This window comes from Sorex fumeus, unplaced genomic scaffold, assembly GCF_029834395.1.
Source record: "Sorex fumeus unplaced genomic scaffold, SorFum_2.1 ptg000033l, whole genome shotgun sequence".
Taxonomy (NCBI): Eukaryota; Metazoa; Chordata; class Mammalia; order Eulipotyphla; family Soricidae; genus Sorex; species Sorex fumeus.
The window spans coordinates 34,983,917-35,010,638 of NW_026606090.1; the positions used below are offsets into that span (position 1 = coordinate 34,983,917).

General features: G+C 45.6%; 1 protein-coding gene across 2 annotated transcripts in view; it reads left to right on the forward strand.

Moving 5' to 3' along the window:
• The window catches only part of AFF3 (ALF transcription elongation factor 3), a 601,777-nt gene that overhangs the window by 515,282 nt on the left and 59,773 nt on the right, over positions 1–26,722 (forward strand). Inside the window, exon 11 of one of the 2 annotated variants that reach the window (XM_056116650.1) lies at positions 7,050–7,090. In XM_056116650.1, the coding sequence (XP_055972625.1) occupies positions 7,050–7,090 (41 nt within the window). The remainder of the gene's footprint in view (positions 1–7,049; positions 7,091–26,722) is intronic. The other variant, XM_056116651.1, reaches the window with a different exon arrangement.

The window sequence follows — 26,722 nt, forward strand, 5'->3', positions numbered from 1 at the left end:
AAGAGCTCCCAGTTGAGTGATTAAGTGATCCCTTCCATAAGAGATTGTGACTGGCAATTCATTTATAGTACATCGAAATCTAAATGCCTAGAGATTATGTTCTCAAACACCAAGTTTTCTGTAAAGAAGTCAGAAAAATATGTCATCTCTTGTGGGAAAGTTGGGAAATTCTTACTTCCAGCAGAAACCTTGTTTTATTTCACAGACTTCCATTTCACAGCCATTTGAGAATGGGTAATGAATTCAGCAAAGATCACTGAAGATTCCCTTAACCCATTCAGTCTATTTTGCTGAGAATTGAATAAGGGAAAAGTTACAAGAGATGATTTAGGAAGAGAAAAACATGGTTGCTGTGACATGCAAGTCTTGAAAGAAAGAAGTTGAGCAATTCATGTAGTCGACTAAGAAGAGTTTTTCAGCCTTGAATTACCTGAGAAATTTTTCTCTTCTATTCAATTCCAAGGTTTACTTCTTTTTATTATTTTCCTACAGTGAGACAAAATAGAGTGGAAAAGCTATGGATTTGTTTAAAGATAAGAGGCACTAAAAAAATCTTAAGTGCTCTTGGCTTTGGTCTATGACATAATTTTAATTTCTGAGATTCTTTCTTGTTCCTGAGAAATCATTTAAAATATTTAAAATATTCTCATCTCCTTTTCTGACAGATGATGAGTCTGCTTCTGTAAAATTTTGAATGATGTAGAATAACTACAGATTAAATAGGACAATCAGAATCAGGCATTAAAAATGGTGGAGTGGGCAGCTGATGATGCTAAGGGGCGTCATGTTGAATGTGTGGTGACATGGCGTGGTGTGAATATACTGAAGTGGAGGATCACAGTGAGACATCGCTTGCAAGTGGAGCGTGCTGATCTCAAAACCCATAAGCACCTTTTGGCCCAAGTATGTCCACCTGCTCAAGGACAGCAGCCTCTGCCCGGGCTTCTATCTTAGTGAGTGTGGTGGAGCTGGCCCACAGGGGTCCTCTGCAGTTGGTCCAGGAGGTACCACCCTCTGGGCGTGTGACTGTGGAGACACTCCTGTGACAGTGGGGTGACTGAGTTTCTTGGAGTATTTTTTGTTTATTTGGATATTTTTAACCATTTATCCTTGGGAATTTGTTACATCAGTGGAAAAATCCATCCATGTTTATAATGAATTAATGATGGCATATTATATTTATGCTTATAGTAAGTTTAATATTCTAATATGTTTAGGAATCCTGTAGCACTGTCTTCCCGTTGTTCATTGATTTGCTCAAGTGGGCCCAGTAACGTCTCCATTTTGAGACCTTGTTACTGTGTTTGGCATATTGAATATGTCACGGCTAGCTTGCCAGGCTTTGCTGTGTGAGCGAGATACTTTTAGTAGCTTGCCAGGCTCTCTGAGAGGGGCAGAGGAATACTATTGTGACAGGAGGTCAGGAAGAAACTGATATCACATAATCTCACTCACAGGTGGTCATACAAAAACAGAACAAAGGAATAGACACTGTCCCATGAAACAAGGTTTCTGTTGGAAGTAATAATTTTCCAACTTTCCCACAAGAGATGACATATTTTTCTGACTTCTTTATAGAAAACTTGGTGTTTGAGAACATAAACCACCATCTCAGGTGGTTATACAAAAACAGAACAAAGGAATAGACACTGTCCCAGGAAAATTAATTCTTGTGCTTTGGTGACAGGGCTGAGGTTACATAAGAAGGTAAGAAGGAATGTATGGTATGGCAAGAGCCACAAAGTGTGGTAGTAGATGTGATGTGGTAACATCATACCCCGGAAACATATACATTTACACACTTATAAACCAGTGTTACCTCAATTAAGTAAAAATATGTATAAGATTTTATAGTCTCTAGGTCTTGGCCATTGATGTGATTACATGGTGCGGGGCGGGGGTGGCGGGGGGCAGTTGGTGGGTGTGACCCCCCGCTTACTGGAAGATGGAGGATCCGGGTGAAGGATGCTCAGCCCCGATCTGAGCAGGCTTGGAGATCTCAGCCCCGGGACCCGCATGCCTTTGTTCCTCTGCTGGCACCTTCATGCGTGTGGAGAGTGGTCTCAGCATGGCAGTGGCTGGTTCTAGAGGTCTTCGGCTGACAGGGCTCTGCTCGGGGTGGGGATAAAAACCCAGCTCCTGGAAGAGAGTCTCCTGCCCCCACGCCTGGCTGTCCTTGCTGGGGCCCCTTGGAGAGGGGCAGGTTGAGTTACCCTCACACCCACCAACTGCCCCCCCCAGCACCATGTAATCCCATCAACGGTCAAGACCCAGATACTATAAAACCCAGCTCCCAGAAGTGCACAGCTGCATTTGTGGCCACACGGCATCTTATTATCTCATTCTTGCTTTGGACAACCTAGCAGGCTACTGAATGTAACCTGCCCACATGGCAGAGTCCGGCAAACTCCCCGTGGCATACCCAATATGCCAAATACCAGTAACAGTGATGGGTCTCTTTCTCCTAACCCTGAAAGAGCCTTGAATGTGGCACTTTTTAGAATCTCAGCGCTAGGACAAAGGAGACATTACAGGTGCCTGCTCAAGGCAGTTGACGAACAAAAGGATGATCGTGATATACAAGATAAAATCATGAATGTATCAACATTTTTCAAAAGTGTTATGCCTCTAACATTCAACAAAGAGGAAAAAAATAGACATGTAGGCTTGGAACAATAGCCAGTGAAAATATATAAATACCTCCTTTTGATTCCTCAGACCTATTCCTTCACTACCAAGACATGCTTTTTAAATCATTTTCTTGCAGGCTACACATCAGCAAGAACTGTGTTCCCTTATCACAAAGTCAGCAGGGAGTATTTGGAGGCAGGAGAGAAAAGAGTCAATAGTCTATTAAAATATTGACAGCCATGTCTAGGGGAAATTCGGGGATGTCAGAAATGTCAATTGAACTTTTAGTCACATCTCTTACAGCTTCTGTTATCCCAGGAAGAGTCTGCCTCCAGAGTACATCCTACTGTGAGGATGTTAGGAGACTATACACTAGTGATGCATCTGACTTTCCTTTGAACAGTTCAGAGCACTTTTGTGTGTTTAGCCAAACTATGTCAGGAGTGGAAAACTAAGGTCCTTTCAAGTATAGTTGCCAAAAGTGAAAGCCATCTTGCTGAGTGTTAAGAGAACCCTTCCTGGGATAAACCTGGGAACAGTAATGGCTGCTTGACTCCTGCAGGTTGTTCTAGGGCTGGCTTTCGAGGAAACCGGGGAGAAAATAATGAAAGGAGGGAGAGGAAGTGCCTTTCTCTGAGATGTGAGGTTGGGCTCTTTCCTTGGCTTCACATTTCCTCCCCCTGCTCCAGTGTACTCTTCTGGTTTCACCAGCATGAAACTCTATCTACATTCTTTCTTCTCTTGAGCTAAGGATTCGAATTGGGGTATCAGGACAGGGGGGCCTTCATCAGAAAGAAGCATGAGTGAGGCAGAGGGCCCGAACCCAGCTGTGCCATATAGACTCCTGACAAGGCTTCTCCCAGAATGCATACGGACAACTTTCGGTCCAGATGATGTTGTTTGTTCCTAAGTCAGTGCGCTTCTGTCACTTGTGCATATTGCCGTGCGTTTCTTTCCAACTCCTTTTGCCAGGCGCAGAAGTTAGTATTCATGTTCCTTGTGTAGTGTCTTTCCACCTTATGTTCCTACTCAGCTGCAGTGTTTCTCCACAGAGATGTCTTTGTCACTTCATGGTGACAGTCATTTGTGGTATATAGGAACTTCCTTATCTTTGAAAGAGCAAGTGTTGGTGCTAGTGGTGATCTTCCTCATGAATGTGTTAAGGTTCGTGATCTAAGAAACAAAGGCAGCACGAATGTAAAAGTTCAGCAGAGCTTTATTTCACATCAGAGTCCAGATACTGATCGATCAATCCACCAGGGCCATCTCCCCAGAGGGCAAGCATGCCCCTACATCTCTGAGCCCTCAACTGTCAACCTATCTGTTCCCTGATTGGTGGGCCTCGGGTGGTTAGGGACCTGCCGGCAGAGGCAGCTCAGGATTGGCTGCCTTTTCTTGGGTTAGTTATTTCAGTTATTTCTTTCTTTCCCCCCACTGGTCCCCCAATGGCTGAGGCTGACTGTCATTCCAGCTAGGTGGACCCTAACAGATGTAACATGCAAAAGAAACCCAGATTCAATCCTAGATACCCTTGATGCTGTAGGAGTACCCAGTAAAGAGCCACAGGTGGAGACTCAGCCTGCCTTTTCCCTTCCTTCTGGTCCAATTTACCAAACCTCTTCTTCTAGGTCCATATCCCATCTTATTTTTCCCCCTAAGTTTGCGTCAAATGAGTAATATGCCAAATGAGTAACAATATTTAAGGGAGTTACATATCAACGTAATCCCATCAACGGCCAAGACCCAGAGACTATAAAACCTAGCTCCCGAAGCACACGGCCACATTTGCGGCCGTGCAACATCTTACTATCTCATTCTTAGTTTGGACAACCTGGCAGGCTACCGAATGTAACCTGCCCACACGGCAGAGTCTGGCAAACTCCCCATGGCGTACCCAATATGCCAAATACCAGTAACAATGATGGGTCTCATTCTCCTAATCCTGAAAGAGCCTTGAATATGGCACTTTTTTAAATCTCAGGGCTAGGATGAAGGAGATGTTACTGGTGCCTGCTCGAGGCAATTGATGAACAACAGGATGATCATGATTGTGATTGTGACATAGCACACAAATGTGTCAACACCTAATCATCATGCTTATGAATAGGAAAAGTATCCAGTGAACCAGAAAAGAACCCTCTTCTTGTTTTTAACGTTTTGCTCCACCTTAGTTTGGGTTTAGAAGGATTCCCCTTTCACTTTTACTTGGCAGATATTTACTGAGTACCTGCTAATGGTCCCAAACACACTTTGAAAATCTACACATCCTCCAGCTCTGAGACCCCACTCCTAGAATCCCCTCCCTACCTGAACCTTTTCGTTTCCATTTCACTTTGTAATGAAGGTCAGTCATTCCTGATACCTCTATTCTGCCTCCCTCCCCAGGACCTGACCTTGCCAGGACATTGGGTAATCCTCGGCCTCCACTTTCTCTCTCTGCGTGGTAGGAAGTCAGTAACTGCTGGACGAGCTGACTGACAGATCCGGGGCCATAGCTAGCTCCGAGCATGTATTTCATTTCTGTAGCAGGCACACTGGCTCTGATGTATTTTTGCTTCCAAAGAGTCTATTTTATATGCAGCTAAAGGTCAGGAGGAATAATGTGGGAAACATTTGGTGTATGCGTAACATATGTAGCAGACGATGTGGAAATGGGCTTATTTCCTAGTGGATACTGAGTAAACCAGGGTCTCAGAAGCCTCGCTTTGGTCTCTTCCCAGTTACGACTTCTGAGCCTGAGAACAAAACGTTATCTCTCCCTTATATAGTCTCAAGTGCTCAGTGATGAAAGGCAAATGAGCCAAAATTAGAATAGCCAGACAAAAGAAAAACTCAAGAGAGCAAACATTTTTTTTAGAAAAGAGATGAAAGGACAGACGGATTCTGGCCAGGACCACCTGTCAGCTGTGTGGCCAGTGCAGGGCCCCAGGCGGCTGAGTTTCTCAGGGCCTCGTGCTTCCTCGTACTCCCAGAAATGGACACTCTGGGCTCCTTGCAGGTCACATCACTCCATTCCGAGCGTGGGTGAGCATACACACCTGCCAGCCTGAGGTACAGGGAGAGGGTCCAGCCTCCCGGGACCTCGAGCTGGAAGAAGCAAGTTGGAAATGAATGGGAGGACAGATGGAGGAATGCATATGATTGTTTACTCTTAGAAATGCTAGGAGTATTTAGAAGTTTTCAAATTTACAAATTTAGAAGTTTGGTGGTGGCTGTGTGAGCAGAACACGCTGTCACGACTTACGTCTTAAATCTATCAGTCTGTGTAAAACTCATTACATGCCATTTCACTTAAAATCAAAGTTTCCAAGCGGCTGTTTTTGGCAGGAGAAAGAGAGCACATGCCCACCCTGCATGAGTCGGGCACAGCCAGGCTCCCTAGCACTGCCCAGCATGTCTCAGCTGACCAGGAGCACTGTTGATGCAATTCCTATTGAAATCAATGAAAACCAAGCACCTGTTGATGAGATTGAGTGAGAACTTAATGTACGTCCATAGCCTGGGGAATCTAATGTGGGTCAGATGCCATTTTCTTTCCTGCCCCGCTGCCACATTTTTATTATTGGGAAATGCAAACACCTACCAAAAATGTTCAGGATAATATAAAAGTCCCACAGTTTGCTTGTCCTGGCATCAACAGATATCAAAGCAAGGTCATCTTGGCTTTTGGACATATCCAGCAGGATTAGGGGGACTGCTGTGAGGTCAGTGCTCGGGGACTGTTCCTAGCAGTGCTCAGAAGACCATGCAGTGCCAGGGATTGAACCTGGGGCTGCAGCATGCAAAACGAGGCTGTGAGCCATCTCCCCATCAAAACAAAACCAAGACACAAAACACTTCAGGTCAGAGAGATAGTGCGGGGATTAAGGCACTTCCTCGCATGAGACCAATCCCAGTTCAATCCCCAGCACCACCTGATTCCTGATACAGAGCCGGGAGTGATCCCTGAGTGCTGCAGAAAAAAATCTCAACACCAGATCATCCCTTTGCCAAAAAACTGATCAACAGTTTGGTGTCATCTCTTTGGTGGTGTTTAAATTTCCAGTTGTGACTTTTTTTTTAATAAAGCTGAAACCTGCGTCCAGGATTTCACCTTCGTTGTGAAATAAGCTACCAGGAAAAACAAATAAAAGTACCTTTTACAAGAAAGGGGAATACAGCCAAAGGTAATGATGGGGAGCAAACGTGAAATAGTGCCAGTCTTCCTCGAAGTGTATTGAAACCTGTCTGTGCTCGCTGTCCCAACACATCCCCTTGAGAGAAGTGTCCTGCGGGGTTCACTCTGGCCTCTGGTGTCATAGCAGTTTGACATCTGACCACACAACACAGATGTGTAGCACCAGACTTTGGTAAGTGTTGATTGAGCGCTTAATTTGAAAGTCAGAATATTAAATAAACATCTCTGCCCTTCCTTCCAGCAGGCGGCCCAGAGAACTGCACTCCAGGCTCTGTCCGACAGGTACACTTTGTCATTTTTATGAACTATAAATTGCTTTATGTTACATTGAGCCCTAGTTATTGTGGCATATAATTCAGAAATGAATTTTGTCCCTAAAGTGTCTGTGAGCTGGGATGTTAAACATTTTGCATGCTTGGATTTGTCATGCATGTGTGAAGTTTATTACTGAAAAAAAAATCACCTTGTTGTATTTCATAAGTATGAAGAATCTCTTGTTCTGCAGCAAAACAGGAGACAAGAAATGGAGGAAAGGCCTGAACAGAGCCATAAATTCTGAACTTTGAAATTGGTTGGGATTTAAGATCATTTCTCAGCAATAAGTACTTTATCAATTTGAAGCTGTTTCTTCAGACCTTTCCTGGATTATGTCACCAGGAGCCGTCTGTCTTTTGATGATGCTCTCTCTTGAAATAGTTTACACACATAATTCGATTCATGGTCTTTGTGTCTGCTTGTCTGCTTTTTGCCTTGGCTCCCTTTTTTGACTTATATTATTGAATGAGGGATAAGTAAACCCAATCAGTAAATATGTTCACAGGCAATCTGTGAACATATTTACTATAGAAAAGACTACACAACTAGTTGAACAGGAATAAAATACAATATCACTTTATTTTTTTCACTTACTAGCATTGTGTGTGAAAAAAAACACCCAGGATTCAAAACTTATACAATTCTTACAGGGTTAGAAACAGCTGGAATGGTGTTTCCTCATCTGGTGGCAGTTTCCTCTGCACTGTCTACCCAGCCTCCCTCCCTGCCTGCCTTCCCAATTCCTTTTCCTTTTCTTTGTTCTTTAATGAGCAATAATTGTGTAAGCCAGCTTAGTTTGGTCCTTCTCCAAGGTCAAAACTGTCACCTCCAAGAATTCTATGTGCACATGGGTGAAAATGATTTTTTCTCTGGTGAGCAGCTGCGCCTGAATATTTTTATTTTGACTGAAAATCCTTTCCCAGGACAACCACATAAGTCTATGCCATGTGATCTTCTGGAATTGCTTCTGGAATTTTCACAAAAACTGATGACTCTACGTCCTCTAAATCTGCTAGTTAGAGAAGGCAAAACTTAGTTCAAAACACACTTAGAATCTGAAACATTAACTCCTTTCTATACATATTTCTTTTTTTCCTTTGACTTTTCAAATAAACAATTTCTTCCTGAAAGTGTGTTGAGAGTGAAGGAAAGCCAATGATTTATAATGCTGGCAGTGTCATTATACAGTGGAAGTATGCCCTGGCAATGCCATGGCCAAGGGTTACAAGGTTTCTTTGAAGGGTGATAAAAATGTTGTAAAATTACAGTAATGTACCGATTTCACACTATTAAATATAATAAAAATATTAACTCATATAGTATTAAATAGATAACTTTATGGGTTATAATTTCTGTTTCAACAAAGCTGCATCTATAGACACATATGTCATCATGACCTTTCATGGGATGGACGGAAGCCTATTTTTGAAAATATGAGCTACCTCAGAAGATTTGGTTGCAAATACAAAGATAGTCTTTCCAAAAGATTAGTCTGTCCTAAATAGAAAATGTTCATTGATTTTAATGATGAGCAAACTCTTTCCTCTGACCTATTTTTGTTAGTTCTCTCTAAAACACTTCTTCAAGCCCAACATAGTTGATTAGGAAGTTTTCATCTTAAGCCCTATTGATTACATAACTGCTAAGTGCGGAATACTTAGTGGGGAGAAACTCATTCCCTAGAAACAAAACAGATGCTCCCTTGCCCCCACCCTTAGGAATTTCTCTATCTTCAAGTGTAATCAAATACCTCCCCTCAAAAAATTTAAGTCTTTCTGTTCAAAATTGGGGTAACTTTGCTCATTCCAAAGTAGTCTGTTGGTATTATTCTAGCCTTGCAGCTTTGTATAGCTATCTTCTGTGATTTTTCTATCCTATTTTGCGCTAATTCACAACCACATTAAGTAATTTCCATACATGAGGTTCATCTGTGAGCATTGGGGGATATTGTTTAAAACATTTCTTCAAAGTGAAGACTGAAACACTTGTGATTAATTGGACTCACATTTTCTAGTTTCTTAGATTGAAGGATGTCAGCTTATCAGTTGATGTCCTTTTCTGTCATGTAACTTATTATGTTGAGTGAGCCAATATTTTCTAGAACGTGATGATGGTGATGGTGGTTCAGATCTCTGCATGGCTTCCTAATATTCTCTGTCAGAACCACCTCAGGGTGAAGGTGTAATTGAGCAAAACATCCCCCAGTTTGTGACTTTCCCAAGGTGCAAATTTAACTCCAGTAGCTTTAACTATGCCTACCCTAATATTAATTTATTTCAGAGTCATTAATATAAGCTCTTCTGGATTTAGAAACTGTTTTTTGCCATGTTATTATGCCTTGATATAAAATCCATAAAGATTAGGCAGCATTTTCCTTTCGTGTCCTAGAAAATAAACAAAGCCCTTTTCAGACCTCAAGAGATTCTATAATCTGGAATGGGACGGAAGTGCTCACAGGCGCTCAGGCCAGAACCCGGTGAGGCCACATTCTGGCTTCAAGTGAAGAGAGGGTGTGGAGGGCAGGGGATGACCGTCTGCTCATCCATGGCGCCTTCTAACTTCTCTTTGCCTGGACGTTTGAAAGCCTGATGAGCATACAGACATTTGAAACAGGCACAACATTACTTGGTTTCAGAATGTACAGCTGATGAGGAAATTAGGGTTTGGTTTGCCTGTGAATGATTGGGGTGTGAGCAGACTCAGTCCGGAACTGGCTGTTATTCTGTTTTCCCATAAATTGGCCTGCATTTGAGACTGGCCCTGTGAGGCATCAGAGGGGACAGGCAGCCTCCTCTCCTTCCTCCGGGCACGTCACCTTATGCTCCCTTGGTTTCCGAGGTGGGGAATCACTCTTTGTCGTCTGAGGCCACTCTTGTCCATATTGCCATTTCTCTAGTTTTCTGTTTATTCCAAGGAGGCATTCTAGTAAACATTCAGTGGTCAACACTAATACTTATGCTTTAAAGTTACTGAGTCTTTAGCAAAGACTGATCAAAACTATGCTATTTGTATTAATTGCCTAAGTTTGCTTTACTTGTTTGGTGGGCCACACCATGCAGTGCTCAGGGGTCACTTCTGGTGTTTGTGGGACCATTATGTGATGCTGGGAATTCCGACCAGGGTCGGGCAGAGCAAATGCCCTCCCTCTCTTTCTGTTTCTCTAGCCCTATGCCTAAGCTATGGCCAGTCCCAGAGCATATTAACAAGGCTGGTTAACAAGCATATTAACCAGCCTTGTTGGGTTTTGCCTGTGCAGTAGGTTTCATCGGCACAGCCTAAGTGGCTACAGTATCCCGCAGGTGCCAGCAGGAGCCCGGGGACTTGGCAGACTGGACATCAGTGCTCACACCTGAACCCCCACAGTCACAGAAAGGTGAGCTGTGGGGTGAGGCGGGGAGGAGCATTCTTTCCTTACTTGACAATTTTTTCATCGGTTTTACACCACAGAGAATCATCTGGCCTCCCAGAGGCCCATTGATGCCCCAAATAATGAAAAAGGCAGGAAACCAGGGCAGGGAAAGGTGGCGAAATTCTTAACAAGGTTATTGAGCCCATAACGAGAAAAATCTGGTTTGCAGAGGGACACAGACCTTTATTCTGTCCCGCTGCTATACCTCGCAGGAGCTTGTCTTCCTGTGGAACTTGTTTTTCATGGGGGTAGAGAGAGGCAGGGAGAAGAGGGAGAGACGGACAGGACATTGGTTTATGAGGGTCTGGTGTAGCCACTTTGCTCCTGGAAGCTGCCGCATCACCAGTAATGTGGAAAATATGCAAAGTGCCATCAGGAAGGAGGAAGGAAATGTGCACGGCATACGAAGTGCCTCTGAAGACGATTAACTTCCCTTCAGAAGTAGTAAATAGTAGATAACTGTGATCAAAAAGAGGATTTGCGTGATTTATCAAGCTGAGTAACTGTGCATTTGCAGAGAAGCTGGAGGTCAATCTTGAAATCTAGGGCAAGAGGAGCACTCGGAAATTGCCAGGACTCTGAAGTTAATCATAGCCTTGGACCGCTTCCATCTGTCTCAGAGCGACAGGGCTGCCGCCGAGCGAGCAGGGATGCTTTATAGGAGCAGATCAGGAATTAATATTTTCTGTGAAACCTCAAGCATCATTTGCAGTAACTTGGGTTTTATAAAAATGGAGCATAATTTCATATGAATAAATCATATTCAGCTGGAAATATGAGAAGCCAGGAAAAAATTGTGCTTGACTTTAAAAAAGGAAAAAAGGCTTGAGCAAGAAAACTAACATGCAGAGAGCTGCTGAAGTGATGGCGCTTGCAGGGCGGGAGCAGCCTGTGGTTCGAGCATGGCTAAATCGTGCATATAATCGTCTTCTGAAATGTCAGCTCTGACTCCAGAAACGGCCACATTTTTATAGCCTTGGAGATGCATCACCAGACTATAACCTGTCTGCCCATCTGGCAATATCTCAGGTCCAACATCCTTTAGATTGAGATCCAAACAACTGCCATTGATTTATGCATTTGCGCCACAGTATTTACTGAGCGCCTGGCGCAGACCCCGCTGGGCTCCAGGTGTGGACTGGAAGTGCCCTGGAGAGCAGAATGGCTCGAGCTTTCCCCGATGGGGGCGAGAGGCGAGCTTATGGAAGGCCCATGTATTTTATGTGTTCAGTTTTCCCCTCTCTCAAAAACATCTCACTCATCAAACTTCTTTTCTTTTAGAGGGAATGTAATGAAATTAAGGAAATGAATGAGTGACCGAAATGAAGGGATTTTGTTTCCTGATGCCCATCTGCATCTGGGAGCGAGATTGGGAAGGACCCAGAGCAGACAGGGAGCAGACAGGCACTGACCACATGGACAGCTGGTCACTTCAGTCTCTAACCCGTGACCCACTGTCTGGAACCCCTTGTTGGCAGAACCAAGGGAGCATGTCGTCGGGGCTGACTTCCAGCAGAGAAGTGTAGCTTTCTGAGCAGCAGTTTAGATTCTGTCCTGAGGGGAGGAGGCCAGTCCCAACTGCCCTGTGCTGCCAGGAGTCCCTTCCTCAAGCCTCAGTGACTCGCCAGGAAATTGTTTGTTTCTCATTTAGCCATTCATAGTTGAGTCGCAGCACACAAGGTTCCAACATTAAGCCAGCTCCCTCACTGCTGTCTCTGGTTTATGCCCCACCCCCAGCATTATTTAAGTTGGGTTGTTGCAGTTCAGATTTTAAGCTTTAAGCTTTCCATTTTATCGGGTCTGTGAAGAGGTGGTGTTTAACTATCTACTGAACTAAAGAAAGCTGGAAGCCCTGCCTGGGGGCACTATCTCTGGTCTCTGGCAAGGCTTCCTCAGGAGACACCCCCTAGGGGACCTGTGAGTGCAAACTGTTAGAAGAGCACCACTAAAGCTTACAAACAGGACCCCAATGACTGTCTCCATTTGATGGTTCTCATTTATAACCTGTGACAAGTAAGAAAGCTGAGCAGGAGCCAGAGAGATAGCATAGCAGGTAGAGTGCTTCCTTTGCACACAGCTGATCTTGGGTTTGATACCTGCACCCCATGTGGTCCCCCAAGCACCACCAGGAGTAGTTCCTGAGCACAGAGCCAAGAGCAACCAGGTATGATTCCAAAACAAACAAACAAAAAAAAAAAGAAAAGAAAAAGCTGAGCCTGAAAGGGGGGAGGGGTGGAGGTGACTCAGTCACAGGGGATCAAGTGCCAGAGCCTGGACTAGACCCCAGGCACACTGATGGACGGGGCGTGAGGTTCTCTCTCCCTCCACCACCCAGAGCAGAGCAGGTGCATTTGGCCCGTATGGGTGGGTCATGCCGTGGCTTTCATTCTGTCAGGGTGACTCACGTTTTAAGAAGCATAGTCATCCTTCCATTCCTTTTTTATCTCTAGTGCCAGTTCCTGGCACACACAGAGAGTTATTTCGTGAGCACAGGAAGACAATAAATGAACTAGGACAAGATTGTGGGAGTTAAATTGTGACAAGCTTGGCTTAAATAGTCACTTCTGTGGAATTGTGAGTGTCAAACTGGCAGCAGACACTCCAGGTAGATGACAGGGGATGGTCAGGGGCTTGTCACCAAGAGATTTGAGCAGAGCATGACCGTAGGCTACTATAGACTGAGAAACACTGTCAGTGCCACACAGGTCGGAGGTGTTTGTAAATCCATAGAAAAACAGGCAAGAGCATCTCAGAGAAGAACGTCAGAAGATTGTTCACCAGGGCAGTGAAACAGGAGGAGGATTGAGCTGGAAACCACTCATCGAAGGGAACTCTATAAGGCCTGGGAGAGGGGAGGGTCACGTGACTGCCAACTCTCCCTCTCTCTTCTGCACATCACTTCCTGCCACTTGCAAGGCTGGACACGCTCTCCCGTATCTTCACCTGCCACCCCTCTGCTTCTTTCCCCGGGGCTCATATGAGACAGAGCTCCAGCCGACACTGGGCACAGCATTGGCTGTTCTCCCTGGAAGACACAAAACTTCGCTAGGGGTTTTGAGTGTGTAGAGGAAACAGGCAGAGGTATTGGTCTGCTGTGGGTATGGAGTATTGGTGCCTGCGTGCACGCTCACAGCTTTTATTAGTACACAGTTGCATAGGTACCCTGCTAAGGATTTCTAAGAGCTTCTAGAGACACATAAGTCACCCAGACTCTTTGGCCATGAAGCTCTGCAGTGGTTTGTGCTTTTAGCTTGTAGCCACCCCAGTAACCACCACCACCAGCCGACCCCATCCAGGCATAAGGATGTCAGTCACTGGAAGGAGGTGGGTGAATCATGGCCATCCTCTGAAAGCACAGGGGAGGGACATGCAAAGGGACAGCCAAGGGACAGCCGCATTGGGCAGCCCAGGCCAGAGAAGGACCCTTCTTTTCTGGAGGAAACAGTGGACTGAGTAAGTGGGGGCTGAAGGTGGGAATGGGGAGCAGTCCCCCTTCGTGCTTCCCAGGGGAGCGCACGTCTTAAGGGAAGGGGGCCCAGGAACCAGCGCCAGGTGGCCCATGCAAGGGTGGGCCCATGCAAACATGAGTCGGGCCTTCAACAGCCAGTGCACTCACAGCCCCCGCACGTCCGCTGACCGCGTCGGCCCTCTGCCAACTCCACATAATGGTGTCTGCTCCTGCCCTGGAGACAGAAGCAGAGGAGGCACGTCTCGGGTCTGAGCTAGTCCTTCACCATGTGACTTCTCAAGAATGACTTCCTAAACAAGACCAAGAATTCAAAGGATGCTGCTCGTCCACGCTGCTTCTTGAGGGCTGGCCGCGAAGCCCCAGGTCCAGCTCTCTCTGTCTTTGCTCTTCACGTGAGACGGCATCCAACAAGCTCAGGGTTTCTGTCTGAGTCCTTCCACTTGGACTGAAATTTACTTTAGTGCAGGCATTTCCCCTTTTGAGTAACAATGCGCTCACTTGTGTAAACAGGATGATGAGAGTGTCCCCCTTGTAGGTTTATATACAGACTAAATGAGGTGATAAATAGAAAACGTGCTTTGTTAATCTAGCTGCATAATGGTAATTACTCTATGCACCACTAAATAAAACCACTCATCAGAACACTAAGAGCTCGCCTCCGATTCAAGTTCTATAGAGGCTTGAAAAACCAAGAGAGAAACCACTAAGAATGTGGATCCAATATAGAAAACCGTAAATAAATAGTATGCACCGTGTTTTTACAGTGACATTTAGAAAATAAATAGGAACAGATTCCAAGAAACACCCCTCCAACTGTTCCCACTGGCTGGGTCTGCGCCCAGTTTAATCCCCCTGGAGCCCTGAGCAAGGCCAGCATCAATAGCCTTCTGCTTCTGCCCAGAGGAAATGACCCTGGGTCATTTTCTGTCCCCCTTTCCAGCTGATCACCAAAGGCTTGGTCTCCAAGTAAATGAACCTAATTAATGCAGAAAGAAACTAATTCTCTGAATATATGGGCAGACAGTCCAGGTGTTGGGAAAGAGAAAAAAGTGCTGACTATAGTTGCTGGGGAACAGTGTCCGTCCCAGCCAGCCCCTTGGCCCTCACACATGGACGCATCCTTGTCCTCACTGTTTTGTCCCTGGGGAAAGGACATGTATGTGGTTGGCATCATGTGGATGGCTCTTGGTTCACTTGTTGCTCAAACAGAGAGAGTGGACACAGCCTGTCTGGTCTAAACACTGGCTTTCAAAGCCGCCACAAATCCCAATGCCCAGAGTCAAGCTGAATGTTTCCGGAAAAGCCACTGCATTGTCGGGTAAATCACACTCTCGAAAGGTCCCAGATATGATCACACACCAGCCCTGGACAGCCCCAGAGAAGGTGGTGGTCTTCTGGGTATGTCAAGGCCCAGTCCTTTGAGGGGGTACAGGTAGGCCTGGGGAGGGGGCCCAGCAGGAGGAGTTCTGGGGAGAGGAACTGTAGCCCTGTCAGTGCCCACAGTGGGCAGACAGGATTCTCCAGGGTTGGCCTCTTTCAGAACAGAACAAGGGGGTGACAGCAGCGCTGCACAGCGAAGGGACTCAGTGCCACTGATCACATGCTCGGCACAGGTAAAATGGCACATTTTGTGTCATGTTTATTTCACCAGAATTTTTTTCAATGGGGAAAACTTGTTTTACACACTAAGAGTTTGAGCTCGGGGGAATCGTCCCGTTTCTCTAACGCTGCCAAGGAAGGTGCTGGAATCTCTCTCTGGCCTTCACTGCCAGCACTGTGGGACTTCCCCAGAGACTCTTCCTCCACTTTCCTACCCAGAAAGGCCAGAGGTCATCTCACACACCACCCACACCTGTCACCTCAAAGGAACCCGTGCGCGGGTGATGTTAAACTACCATTCTCAGCCACAGTGCACCCCTCTCCTTCTGGACTCATCCTCCTGGGCTAAGTAAAGTGACCAGGGTCAGATATCTGAATACCCAAGATTATATTTCATGGAAAGTCTTTGTCAGTGTCACGTTCCTTCTATGCCTCCTGTCACTGGCCCTTTTAGAGTAAGGACAGCAGGAAACTGTCCTTCTACCACCTGCTGCTCACTAAATTTCAAATACAACAGAAATTTTAGAGGGCAACTCCCAGGGGTTCTTAGGGACCCCCAGGGCCACACATGGTGGTGGTCAGAGTGCTGTAGCACTCCTGCTGAAAGCACAGGCTGTGCACACCTGGCCCCCCCTTCGGAAGCCCCCCAGACTGACGGCCGTCTCCAGTACATGAGCCATCTCTCAGCCGTTAGAAAGCAAGTAAAATCATTGTGTAGTTGGCATAGTATTTCGTATTTGTCACTTCTCAAAAGTCTGCCATGGTGAAGTTCAAACTATACCTTCCTGCGTCACTATCTGCCCAGTGAAGCTCTTGCTGTCCTCCAGCGAATGTGTTGGTGTTTCTGTCAGGAATGGTCAGGGCTTTGTGGTCACCATTCACACTGACCCAGATTAGGAAGCCAGGGAGCCACTGTAGTTCGTGTATTAAGAATACTTTTTTTGTCTTGTGCTAGGGAATCCTTTTCAAAACCATAGATTGGGCTTATTTTTTAATGTTCGTTTGGTTTAAAATGAAACTTTTTTGTCTCTTTGAGGGAAGTTTGTTTCAATGGTTTGTTTTTGTTTTGCTTTGAAATGGCCTCTTGATAGTAATCAGCACGCTGAAACCTTCCTGCTGTGTTCGAAGAACCTTATTAGGCTGGCACCCTTATTGGGCTGGCATCTCCTGCACTCCTAGCCTCTCCGTCCAGCCCTGTCGGACACCAGTTCGGCCCAGAGCTGTTCCACTCCTGGGACTCACAGGCCAGCTGCAGGGCTGCCCGCCAGCTGCCGCCTGGCACTCGGCCTTCCTGGGCAGGCGCCCAGGGCCACTGTGACTCTCCGCGGCTGCTGCTTTCGAAAGGTTAATGTGCTCCTCTCCGCGGGGGCGTCCTGACCTTTCCCCACCCCCACCGCCCCTTTCCTGGGCCAGCCCACGCCTGCCAGCTGCAGCCTGCCGTTCTGAGCACTCGCCTGGCCTTCTCCATCTTGTCCCTGGCCTGCTTGCTGACCCCCACCAGTGCTCCATCTCCCTGACGGCGCCCTCCCATCCGCCAGTGCTCACATTATTTATGGATCAGTTCGGGTTAGTGGTGATGCCAGGCCAAGCCCACAGAGCTTGAGCCCCTTTCAGCCCGGCTTTAGCTCTGCTCCAGCTAATTGGACAGTGCGTCCAGGAAGTCCACGCCAGGCCAACATTCTGAGGCCTCCCTTCCCCACTCAGCCTCGCTGCTGTCCCAGGGCCTGTTTCAGCCACTAATCTCAGCTTCAGACAACGGAATTGCTTACAGAGGTTGATGGAGCGGGAGAGCTGGCTGGAGCCCCAGTCCGAGGTGGGCATGTGGCTGAAGCAGGGAGGGTCTGGCAGATGGAGCTGACATGGTGGCAGACACACACACACACACTCACATAGACACAGACACACACACACTTAGCCCTGCCCTGCCCCCCCTCCACACACACACAGGTTCTGCTCAGGCATCTTCCCTGTGGGTTCCTCCTCCTGTCACTGGTCCTCCCTGCTGGCTTCTAGGGAGGTGATGGAGGTGGGGGGGGCAGGGGGCGCAGGTAATCTAGCTCCCTCAAGGGCTTGCCAGATTCATGGCCTGTAGTGACCTACCTAGTTCCTTCTCAGAGTCTCTGTAAAGTGGAGCTGGTTCTTTCTCCACCTCCAAGCATTACCCTCAGGCCTGAGGAGATTTCTCTTCCAGAAGAGCTCGTCAAATGAAGGCTAATCACAGACTATGAACGTCTCAGTAGAATGGTGGCTGTGGAGGGTAAGAGGCAGGTGAACACCCTGGAGGTGTGAGAAGGGGTGAAACACCCCATTCCCTCCTTTACCTCTGACCACATTGTAGGGAATACTGGCAACATTTTTGTTGAGTGTTGGTTCATTACATTCTAGAAGTTTCAGGTTGACAGCATTGGAGTGTGACATCTGGGCATGCTGAGTAACAATCCCCACCTCTGGAAAGTTCCTCCGCCTCTTTCACCCACTTCTCTTCCCCCTTCCTTTCAACAGTCAGTTTCACGATCTAATTTTGTTCCTTTCCTTCCTTCATTTTTTATCTTCTTCAACATATGAGTGCAATCATACCGCATTTATCTTTTTCCTAGATGATTTATTTCACTTAGCATAACCCCTTCCCTCAAGACCATCCTTTTGACAATGCAAGCTTTTATCCTTTTTAATAGCTGAATAAGTATTCCGTTGTGTTTATGTTTTTCTCCAACATAATTAATTGATAAGTTACACAGTGGCAGAGATAGTAAAGATTATTATACAGAAGCAATTGCTAAAGCAGTAATTTAAATTTGGGCTGACTTTATTCACTTGAGGCTCCAAACATATCACACTTTGGGTGACTGTTGTCTGCGAACCTTTCTCCCACCTTCATGTCCATGAGCAATTGCAGCTGGGCAGCAGATAGATAGGGGAGAGGAAATGGACCCACCGGGAACACTCTTGGTGATTTTCAACAACAACAAAGCCTGTTTCCTGGGCTTCTCCGTCCCAGCCCCTTTGGGTCAGAGCTGCAGTCTGCATTTGCCCGTGGGTTTCATGAGCTAGGGGAAAAGGCAGCTGGGATGAAGACAGGATCACTAAGTCAATGATGGTTGGAGGGATTACTCAGGATGGGAGATGTATGCTGAAAGTAGACTTAGGACCAAACATCATGGCTTCTCAGTATCTGTATTGCAAACCATAACACTCAAAAGTAGAGAGAGTAAGAAGGAAAGTGCCTACCACAGAGGCAGGGGGTGGGATGGGGTGGTGGTGGCAGGAGGGACACTGGAGATATTGGTGATGGGGAACTACACTGGTGGAGGGATGGGTGTCCAATAATTGTATGACTGAAACTAAATCATGAAAGCTTTGTAACTGTATCTCACAGTGATTCAATAAAAAACAAACAACCAAAACCAGGGGCCAGATTCACTAGTGAATTCTTCCAAATCTTTAAAGAAGACTTACTCCCAATCCTCTTTAAGCTTTTCCACAAAATTGAAGTATCAAAAACACTTCCAAACAGTTTCTATGAAGCAAATATCACCCTGATACCAAAACCAGACAGAGATACCACAAAGAAAGAATTACAGGCCGATATCCCTGATGAACATAGATGCAAAGATCCTCAGTAAAATATTAGCAAATAGAATCCAATGACTCATCAAAAAGATCATGGGGCTGGAGCGATAGCACAGCAGGTAGGGCATTTGCCTTGCACATGGCCGACCCGGGTTCGATTCCCAGCATCCCATATGGTCCCCTGAGCACCGCCAGGAGTAACTTCTGAGTGCAGAGCCAGGAGTAACCCCTGTGCATCGCCGAGTGTGACCCCAAAATAAAAATAATTAAAATTAAAAATTAAATTTAAAAAAAGCAATGTCATTCACAATAGTACCTCAGAAAATCAAGTACCTTGGAATCAGCCTAAATAAAGAGGTGAAGGACCTACACAAGGAAAAATTACAAAACACTTCTTCAGTAAATAAAAGAGGACAGCAGGAAGCGGAGATACATCCCCTGCTCATGGATAGGGAGGATTAACATTATTAAAATGGCAATACTGCCCAAATCACTATACAAATTTAAAGCAGTCCCAATCAGGATACCCATGATATTTTTCAAAAAAATAGACAAAACACTCCTGAAATTCATACAGAGCAATAAACCCCCATGAATAGCTAAAGCAATTCTTGGGAAAAAGAAGATGGGTGGCATCACCTTCCCCAATTTCAAACTCTACTGCAAAGCAGTAGTAATTTAAAAAGCATGGTATTGGGCTAGAAACAGACCTGCAGACCAATGGAACAGAGTTGAATATTCTGTCACAGACCCCCAAATATTAGTTTTTTACATAGGAGCAAGAAATGTGAAGTGGAACAAGGAAAGCCTCTTGAACAAGTGGTGGCGGGAAAACTGGAGAGCTACCTGCAAAAAAATGAACTTTGACCTCTGTCTAATCCCAGGCACAAAAGTCAGATCAAAGTGGATTAAAGACCTCAACCTCAGACATGAATCCATAAGGTACATAGAGGAAAATGTAGGCAGAACCCTCCATGAAATTGAAGCTAAAAGCATCTTTAACGATCAAACAGCACTGCCTATGCAAGTGGAAGCAAACATAAACAAATGGGACTACATCAGACTAAGAAGTTTCTGCACTTCAAAAGAAACAGTGACCAAAATACAGAAAGAGCCCAGAGAATGGGAAAGAATATTTACCCAATACCCATCTGATAAAGGATTAATATCCAGGATATACAAGACACTTGTAGAATTGTACAAGAAAAAAAACTTCAGCCCCATCAAAAAATGGGGAGAAGAAATGAACAGAAGTTTCCTCAAAAAAAGAAATACAAATGGCCAAAAAACATATGAAAAAAATGCTCCACATCGCTAGCCATCAGGGAGATGCAAATCAAAACAACAATGAGATATCATCTCACACCACAGAGACTGGCACACATTCAAAAGAACAAAAGCAAGCAGTGTGCTGGCATGGATGTGGGTAAAGGGGGACACTCTTTCACTGTTGGTGGGAATGCCCACTAGTCCAGCCTTTCTGGAAAACAATATGGACAGTCCTTCAAAAACTAGAAATTGAGCTTCCATATGACCCTGCGATACCGCTTCTGGGAATATATCTTGAGGATGCAAAAAAGCACAATAGAAATGACATCTGTACCTGTATATTCTTTGCAGCACAGTTTATAATAGCCAAAATCTGGAAACAATCCAAGTGCCCTACAACAGATGACTCCTTAAAGAAACTTTGGTACATCTACACAATGGAATATTATGCAGCTGTTAGGAGAGATGAAGTCATGAAATTTGCTTCTAAGTGGATAGACAAGGAGAGTATCATGCTAAGTGAAATGAGTCAGAAAGAGAGGGACAGACATAGAAGGACTGCACTCATCTATGGTGTATAAAACAACTTAACATGAGGCTGACACCTAAGGATGGTAGATACACGGGACAGATAGATTGTTCCATAGCTGTAAGCCTACCTCATGAGCAGAGGGGAGAAAGCAGCTGGAATAGAGAAGGGATCACTAAGAAAATGATGGCTGGAGGAATCATTTGGGATGGGAGATGTGTGCCGAAAGTAAATAATGGACCAAACATGATGACCTCTCAGTGCAAACCATAATGCCCAAAAGTAGAGAGAGAGTTTGGGGAATATTGTCTGCCATGGAGGCAGGGGGAGGGTGGGAGGTGGAGTATACTGGGGAGATTGGTGGTGAGGAATGGTGGAGGGATGGGTGTTTGATCTTTGTGTGATTGTAACCCAAACATGGAAGCTTGTAACTTTCTCGCGGTCATTCAATAAAATTTTTTAAAAAATCATGTAACAAAAATATGTTAAAATGAGGGCCTTATGTAGTTGATCATAGTCACAAAGCTCAGGCACAAAATTAATGTTGACACCTGCCTGTTTTACTTATATCAGAAAGAAATGAAATTTATTGTAATTTAATTTTTAAAAAATTTTAAAAAAAACAGGGGCCAGAAAGCTCAGTGCGCTAAGAACATGCTGTGCATGTGGTAGGCCTTGTTGAGTCCCTGGCAAGACATTGTCCCCCTCACACAGAGCTGGGCATAGCCCCCGTCATAGTTTCCACCCCCACTCCGAAGAAAGAAAGTAGCCAGCTCCTATGACAGCTCCCAAGGGAGCCCTGAACCCATCCCTGCCCTGCTAGGGGAGCAAGGTTTGTTGATGGTCTTGAGTGAGGGCTGTAGTATGTTGGAGGGATGAGGGGGGTCTCCTAAGCACTCCCAGTGCCCAATTGTACTGACTCCACATCCTGCCCTGGATCTCACTGCCCCAGTATCTCCATCTTGCAGCAGTCGCCAGGAAATCTTCCTTCTAAGACGCCTCCACCCCTCTGACCCACAGTCCTGCTAACACCGTGTTCTGTGAAAGTCCTCTGCCCATCACACCAAGACCAGAGCTCAGGGCATGCCAGGATGCTCTCCTTTCTCTGAGCTACAGGCCCTCTCTGTACCCCAGCTGTGTGGAGGTGCCCTCGTGACCTCATCTCCTTTATCAGCTGATCATCTGAAAGGAAGTGTCTTCTTTAAGCTTTGTGATAGGTGTCCAAAAGCCAGTGTAGACCAACCTCTGTTTCCCCATATCGGTGTCTTTACTTTGATTCCTACTAAGGGGTCTGCATTAACTCTTTCCACTTCATGCATGTGCAGTGCAAACCTCCTGGTTGCTTTTGTAGGGGTTCATACCCTGCTTGGGGGTACAGGGGAATTCCTGGGACCACTCCCAACAATGCTTGGCCCAGCAGCACAGACTGATGGTTTGGTGTTTGGAGGCCACTCGTGTCACAGTCGGTGGTCTGAGAGATGCACAGGGAGCATGCACCACAACGGGTTGAATTCAGGACCAAGGGTGGGCCTGCTCTGAGCGTATCCCTGGCCCCCTCCATGGTGTTTTTATCCCTGAGCTCTCTGATGAAGATTCTCTGTTCAGTGTCTTAGTGCTAACCGCAGTCAAGGCTGGTTTGATTTTGGTCCTCGGCACTTCATGTGGTCCCCTGAGCCCCGACAGGTTTGACCCCTAAGCAAAGAGCCAGGAGCAAGCCCTGAGCACTGCCAGGTATGGACCCAAAAGCACAAAGAGAGTCAGAGTGCTAGTATGTGTGAAGGCAGGGTCTGTGTGAGCTCTCCACGCAGGGAACTGTCCTTCCCAGGAGAGGGGTCACTGCATCCCAGAAGCAGTACCAAAGATGGTGTGGTGTGAGGGTGTTGTGACAGGGCTCCCTTCATCATCACCCCAAGGTCTTCCAGCAAACATGTACGATTCTACTTACACTGGATAGCTGAACCAGGGACCATAGCTAGTTTCCTGGGCAGAGGTCGTCAACCCAGAGCAGGGTATAGAGCACTTTCTATAGGAGTGTCCCTGGTAGCCTCACAGAGGTGTGGGACAGAAAGTCCCAGTTGGTCAAGCAGCAGCAGGAGCAGGAGGCAGTTCTGGGGCCTGGGAGTCTTTGAGGCCAGGAGGCCGGTTAGGACTGTCTGCCCTTACTCATGCGCAGATGTTTCCTGAGTTTCCTGCCCCGTCTGCCTCACAAATAGGTCAGTCTAGCTCTTCTGTTCTGTTCTGGTCAGCCTGATAACTTATGACCTTTTTAACTCTGTCCAGTTCCTAGAACAGGTCACGCAGAGGACTAGCCTCGAGTTACCAGCTTAGTCACCTAACTCTCCCACAGTACTACAATACCTCGACATAAAGCAGTTGGTTTTTTTTTTTCTAATTTTTCATTGATATTCTGTGGTTTACGGTGCTATATTGATAATGGTTTCTCGAGCACCTGATTCCATGCCATACCCATCAACTTACCCTCTCACTCTCCCAAGGACCCCAAAATCCACATCTCCCGGGTCTAACAAACTGTGTGGCACTTTTAGTTCTCCCAGAGTTGCCCAGAATAAAATTGGCAGCAACAAACGTGAACTTGGGAAATGGACTTTCCTTTGCAGATAGCAGCTCTTTCAGTAAGGCACCCCCAGTGTGTGCATGAGGGGTCTGGGTAGGGGAGGAAGGGGTGCACATATTTCTTCCCCAAGTCTTTTCTTGGAATGAAATAACATCTTCCAATGTGCTCCTGAGCCCAACTTTGACAGAGATGCTCAGGTCTTTAGGGGTACTAAGGACCCTTCTGTATTTATGTGCTCCCACATGCTCTGAAACAGAACTCAGTGTATTTTATTTTCTAGAAATTCTGTTTGTTTGAGGGCCACACCCAACAGTGCTCTGGGGTGTTGCACTCAGTAATTAATCCTGGCAGTACTCAGGAGTAGACTGGAGCGATAGCACAGCAAGTAGGGCGTTTGCCTTGCACGCAGCCAACCTGGCCGACCCAGGTTCGATTTCTCCACCCCTCTCAGAGAGCCCGGCAAGCTACCGAGAGTATCTCGCCTGCACGGCAAAGCCTGGCAAGCTACGTATGATGTATTCGATATACCAAACACAGTAACAGTTGTCACATTGGAGACGTTACTGGGCCCGCCTGAGCAAATCGATGAACAACAGTAGGACAGTGACAGTAACAGGAAGTTACAAACAAGATTTATTGAATTGGGAAAGTGATTATACAAGCTTGCTTGTCCTTACCATTTCCAAAGCTTTTAAGAGACAATGCTACCCTCAAGAACATCATGCGACAACTGGAATGGGAAGGAATGGGAGTGAAGATAGATGGTCGGCAACTACACCACCTCCGCTTTGCTGATGACATTGTTTTAATAACACCAAACATCAGCCAAGTGGCACAAATGCTGGCCAACTTTGACCGTGAGTGTGGAAAGGTAGGACTACAGCTGAATCTTATGAAGACAGTGTTTATGAGAAACAGCCTCGTTCCTGATGCCCCATTCGCTCTCAACGGAACGACCATCTCCGAATGCAACAGCTATGTGTACCTAGGTCGAGAGGTCAACATGACAAATGACCTGGCACCCGAGCTGCGCAGGAGGAAGAGAGTGGCTTGGAATGCCTTCAAGAACGTCGAAGAAATAGCTAAGAGGACGAAGAACCTCCGGCTCCGGGCACATCTCTTTGATTCCACTGTTCTTCCTGCATTAATATATGCCTCAGAGACCTGGGGCCTACGCAAACAAGATGAGAACACTATTCAGGTCTCCTAAAGAAGAATAGAAAGAGCTATGCTCTTTCTATTCTTGTAATATCACGTTTCACTCAAATGAGAGAAAGAATCCGGAGTTCTGACCTCTGTCGACGATCAAGAATCAGGGACGCTGTCTCGTTTGCCAAGGTGTCGAAAATCAGATGGGCTGGTCACGTAATGAGATTTAAAGACGACCGCTGGACCAGAGCTGTTACTGACTGGATTCCACGGGATGTCAAAAGACCGCGTGGCCGCCCACCTACCAGATGGTCAGGCTTCTTCGTCAAGATCATGAACGATCAGTTTGAGGCTCTTCATGTTCCCGGAGCGAACAGATGCCATTGGGCTACACTAGCATGCAACAGGGACAAATGGAGACGTTACTGGCGCCCGCTTGAGCAAATCGACAACTAACGGGAAGTTAAGTGATTAAGTGATTTTAACAGTGAGTTTTGTGACTCTGAAATCAACCTGGGAAATACTTTATCGCTGCTTTTTCTCTTCTAACCATTCTTCCATCATAATGTTCGTTATGTCACATAGCTCTTAATATAGAGCTTTGGAAACCTGATAGATTCCTAAATCCCCAAACTTCTTGATTTAGGATTAGTTGTAGTTAATCCTTCTCTGTGTCACTTCATTGAGGAGACTGACGGATACTTTTTTAATTTATTTAATTAAAGAAACGTGATTTACAAAGTTACTGATAGCTGAATTTTAGACATATAATATTTCAACACCAATCCCACCACCAGTTCAACTTCCCACCACCAGTGTTCCCAGCTTCCCTCCCCACCCTAGCCCCCACCCCAGCCCCTGCCCAATCCAGTCTGTCAACCCGATAGGCACATCACAAAGTTCCAGTGGTTACCACTTAGATCTCATGTTTTCAGTATTGTTGAGTCTGTGGTTTGGATATACGGCTATACCCCTCACCTGTATCACCAGATAACTGAAGCCCAGATGCTAGTTGACCCACTACTTCCTGATATCCTCTTCCCCCTTGATTTCTTTCCTTCTCTTTGATTTCTTTCCTTCTCTCTGTCTCCTAAACACTGGGATCAAAGGTGATCTAGGCATCCCCCTTTTACTAGAATTCATTTCCTCATCCAATATTCTATAGAAAACAGATAAGTGAGATCATTCTGTGTTTGTCTTTCTTCTTCTGGCTTACTTCACTCAATATAAGATCTTCCAGTACCAACCACATTGCAGCATATTGCATGATCTCATCATTCTTTGCAGCTGCATAATATTCCATGATCTATAACATGTCTTCATAATCCATTCGTCTGTCATTGGAAATCTAGGTAGTTTGCATGTCTCAGCTATTGTACTGAATGCAGCAATGAATAATGGTGTGTATATGTCCTTTTGAGAGAGATTTTTTTTTGTTATATCCTGGGAGTAGATGCCCAAAAGTGGAATTGCTGGGTCATATCGAAGTTCAATTCTAAGCTTGCTGAGAACTCTCCACACTGTTTTCCACAATGGTTGTACTGGACAACATTCTCACCATTGGTGGATGAGAGTTCCTTTTTCACGTGCAAATACAGACTGTTCCTACTATTTTTGTTATGTGCCATTCTTGCTGGTGTGGGATGGTATCTCAATGTTGTCTTGATTTGGATTTCTGAGCATTTTTTCCATGGCTTGTCTATTCATTTTCTCTTCCAATTTTTTATAGGGTTTTTGAACTTTCTGTTGTTGATCTTTATGAGTACTCTTTATTTCCTAGGTATTTACCTTTATCTGATGTGTTGAATGCCAATATTTTTCCCATTTAGTTAACTGTCTTGTAGCTTTTAGCCATGTTTCTTTTGACATGCAGAAGCTCATTAATTTTACATAGTTCCATTTGATTATTTTTTGATATTTTGCTGCCTTTGCCAGTGGTGTTGAATCATTGAAAACACAGGGGCTGAGGGAAGCTGCATCACTGCCCTTATTTTGTACAAGGAAAGTTCCCACCTTTAAGTTTCCACTGA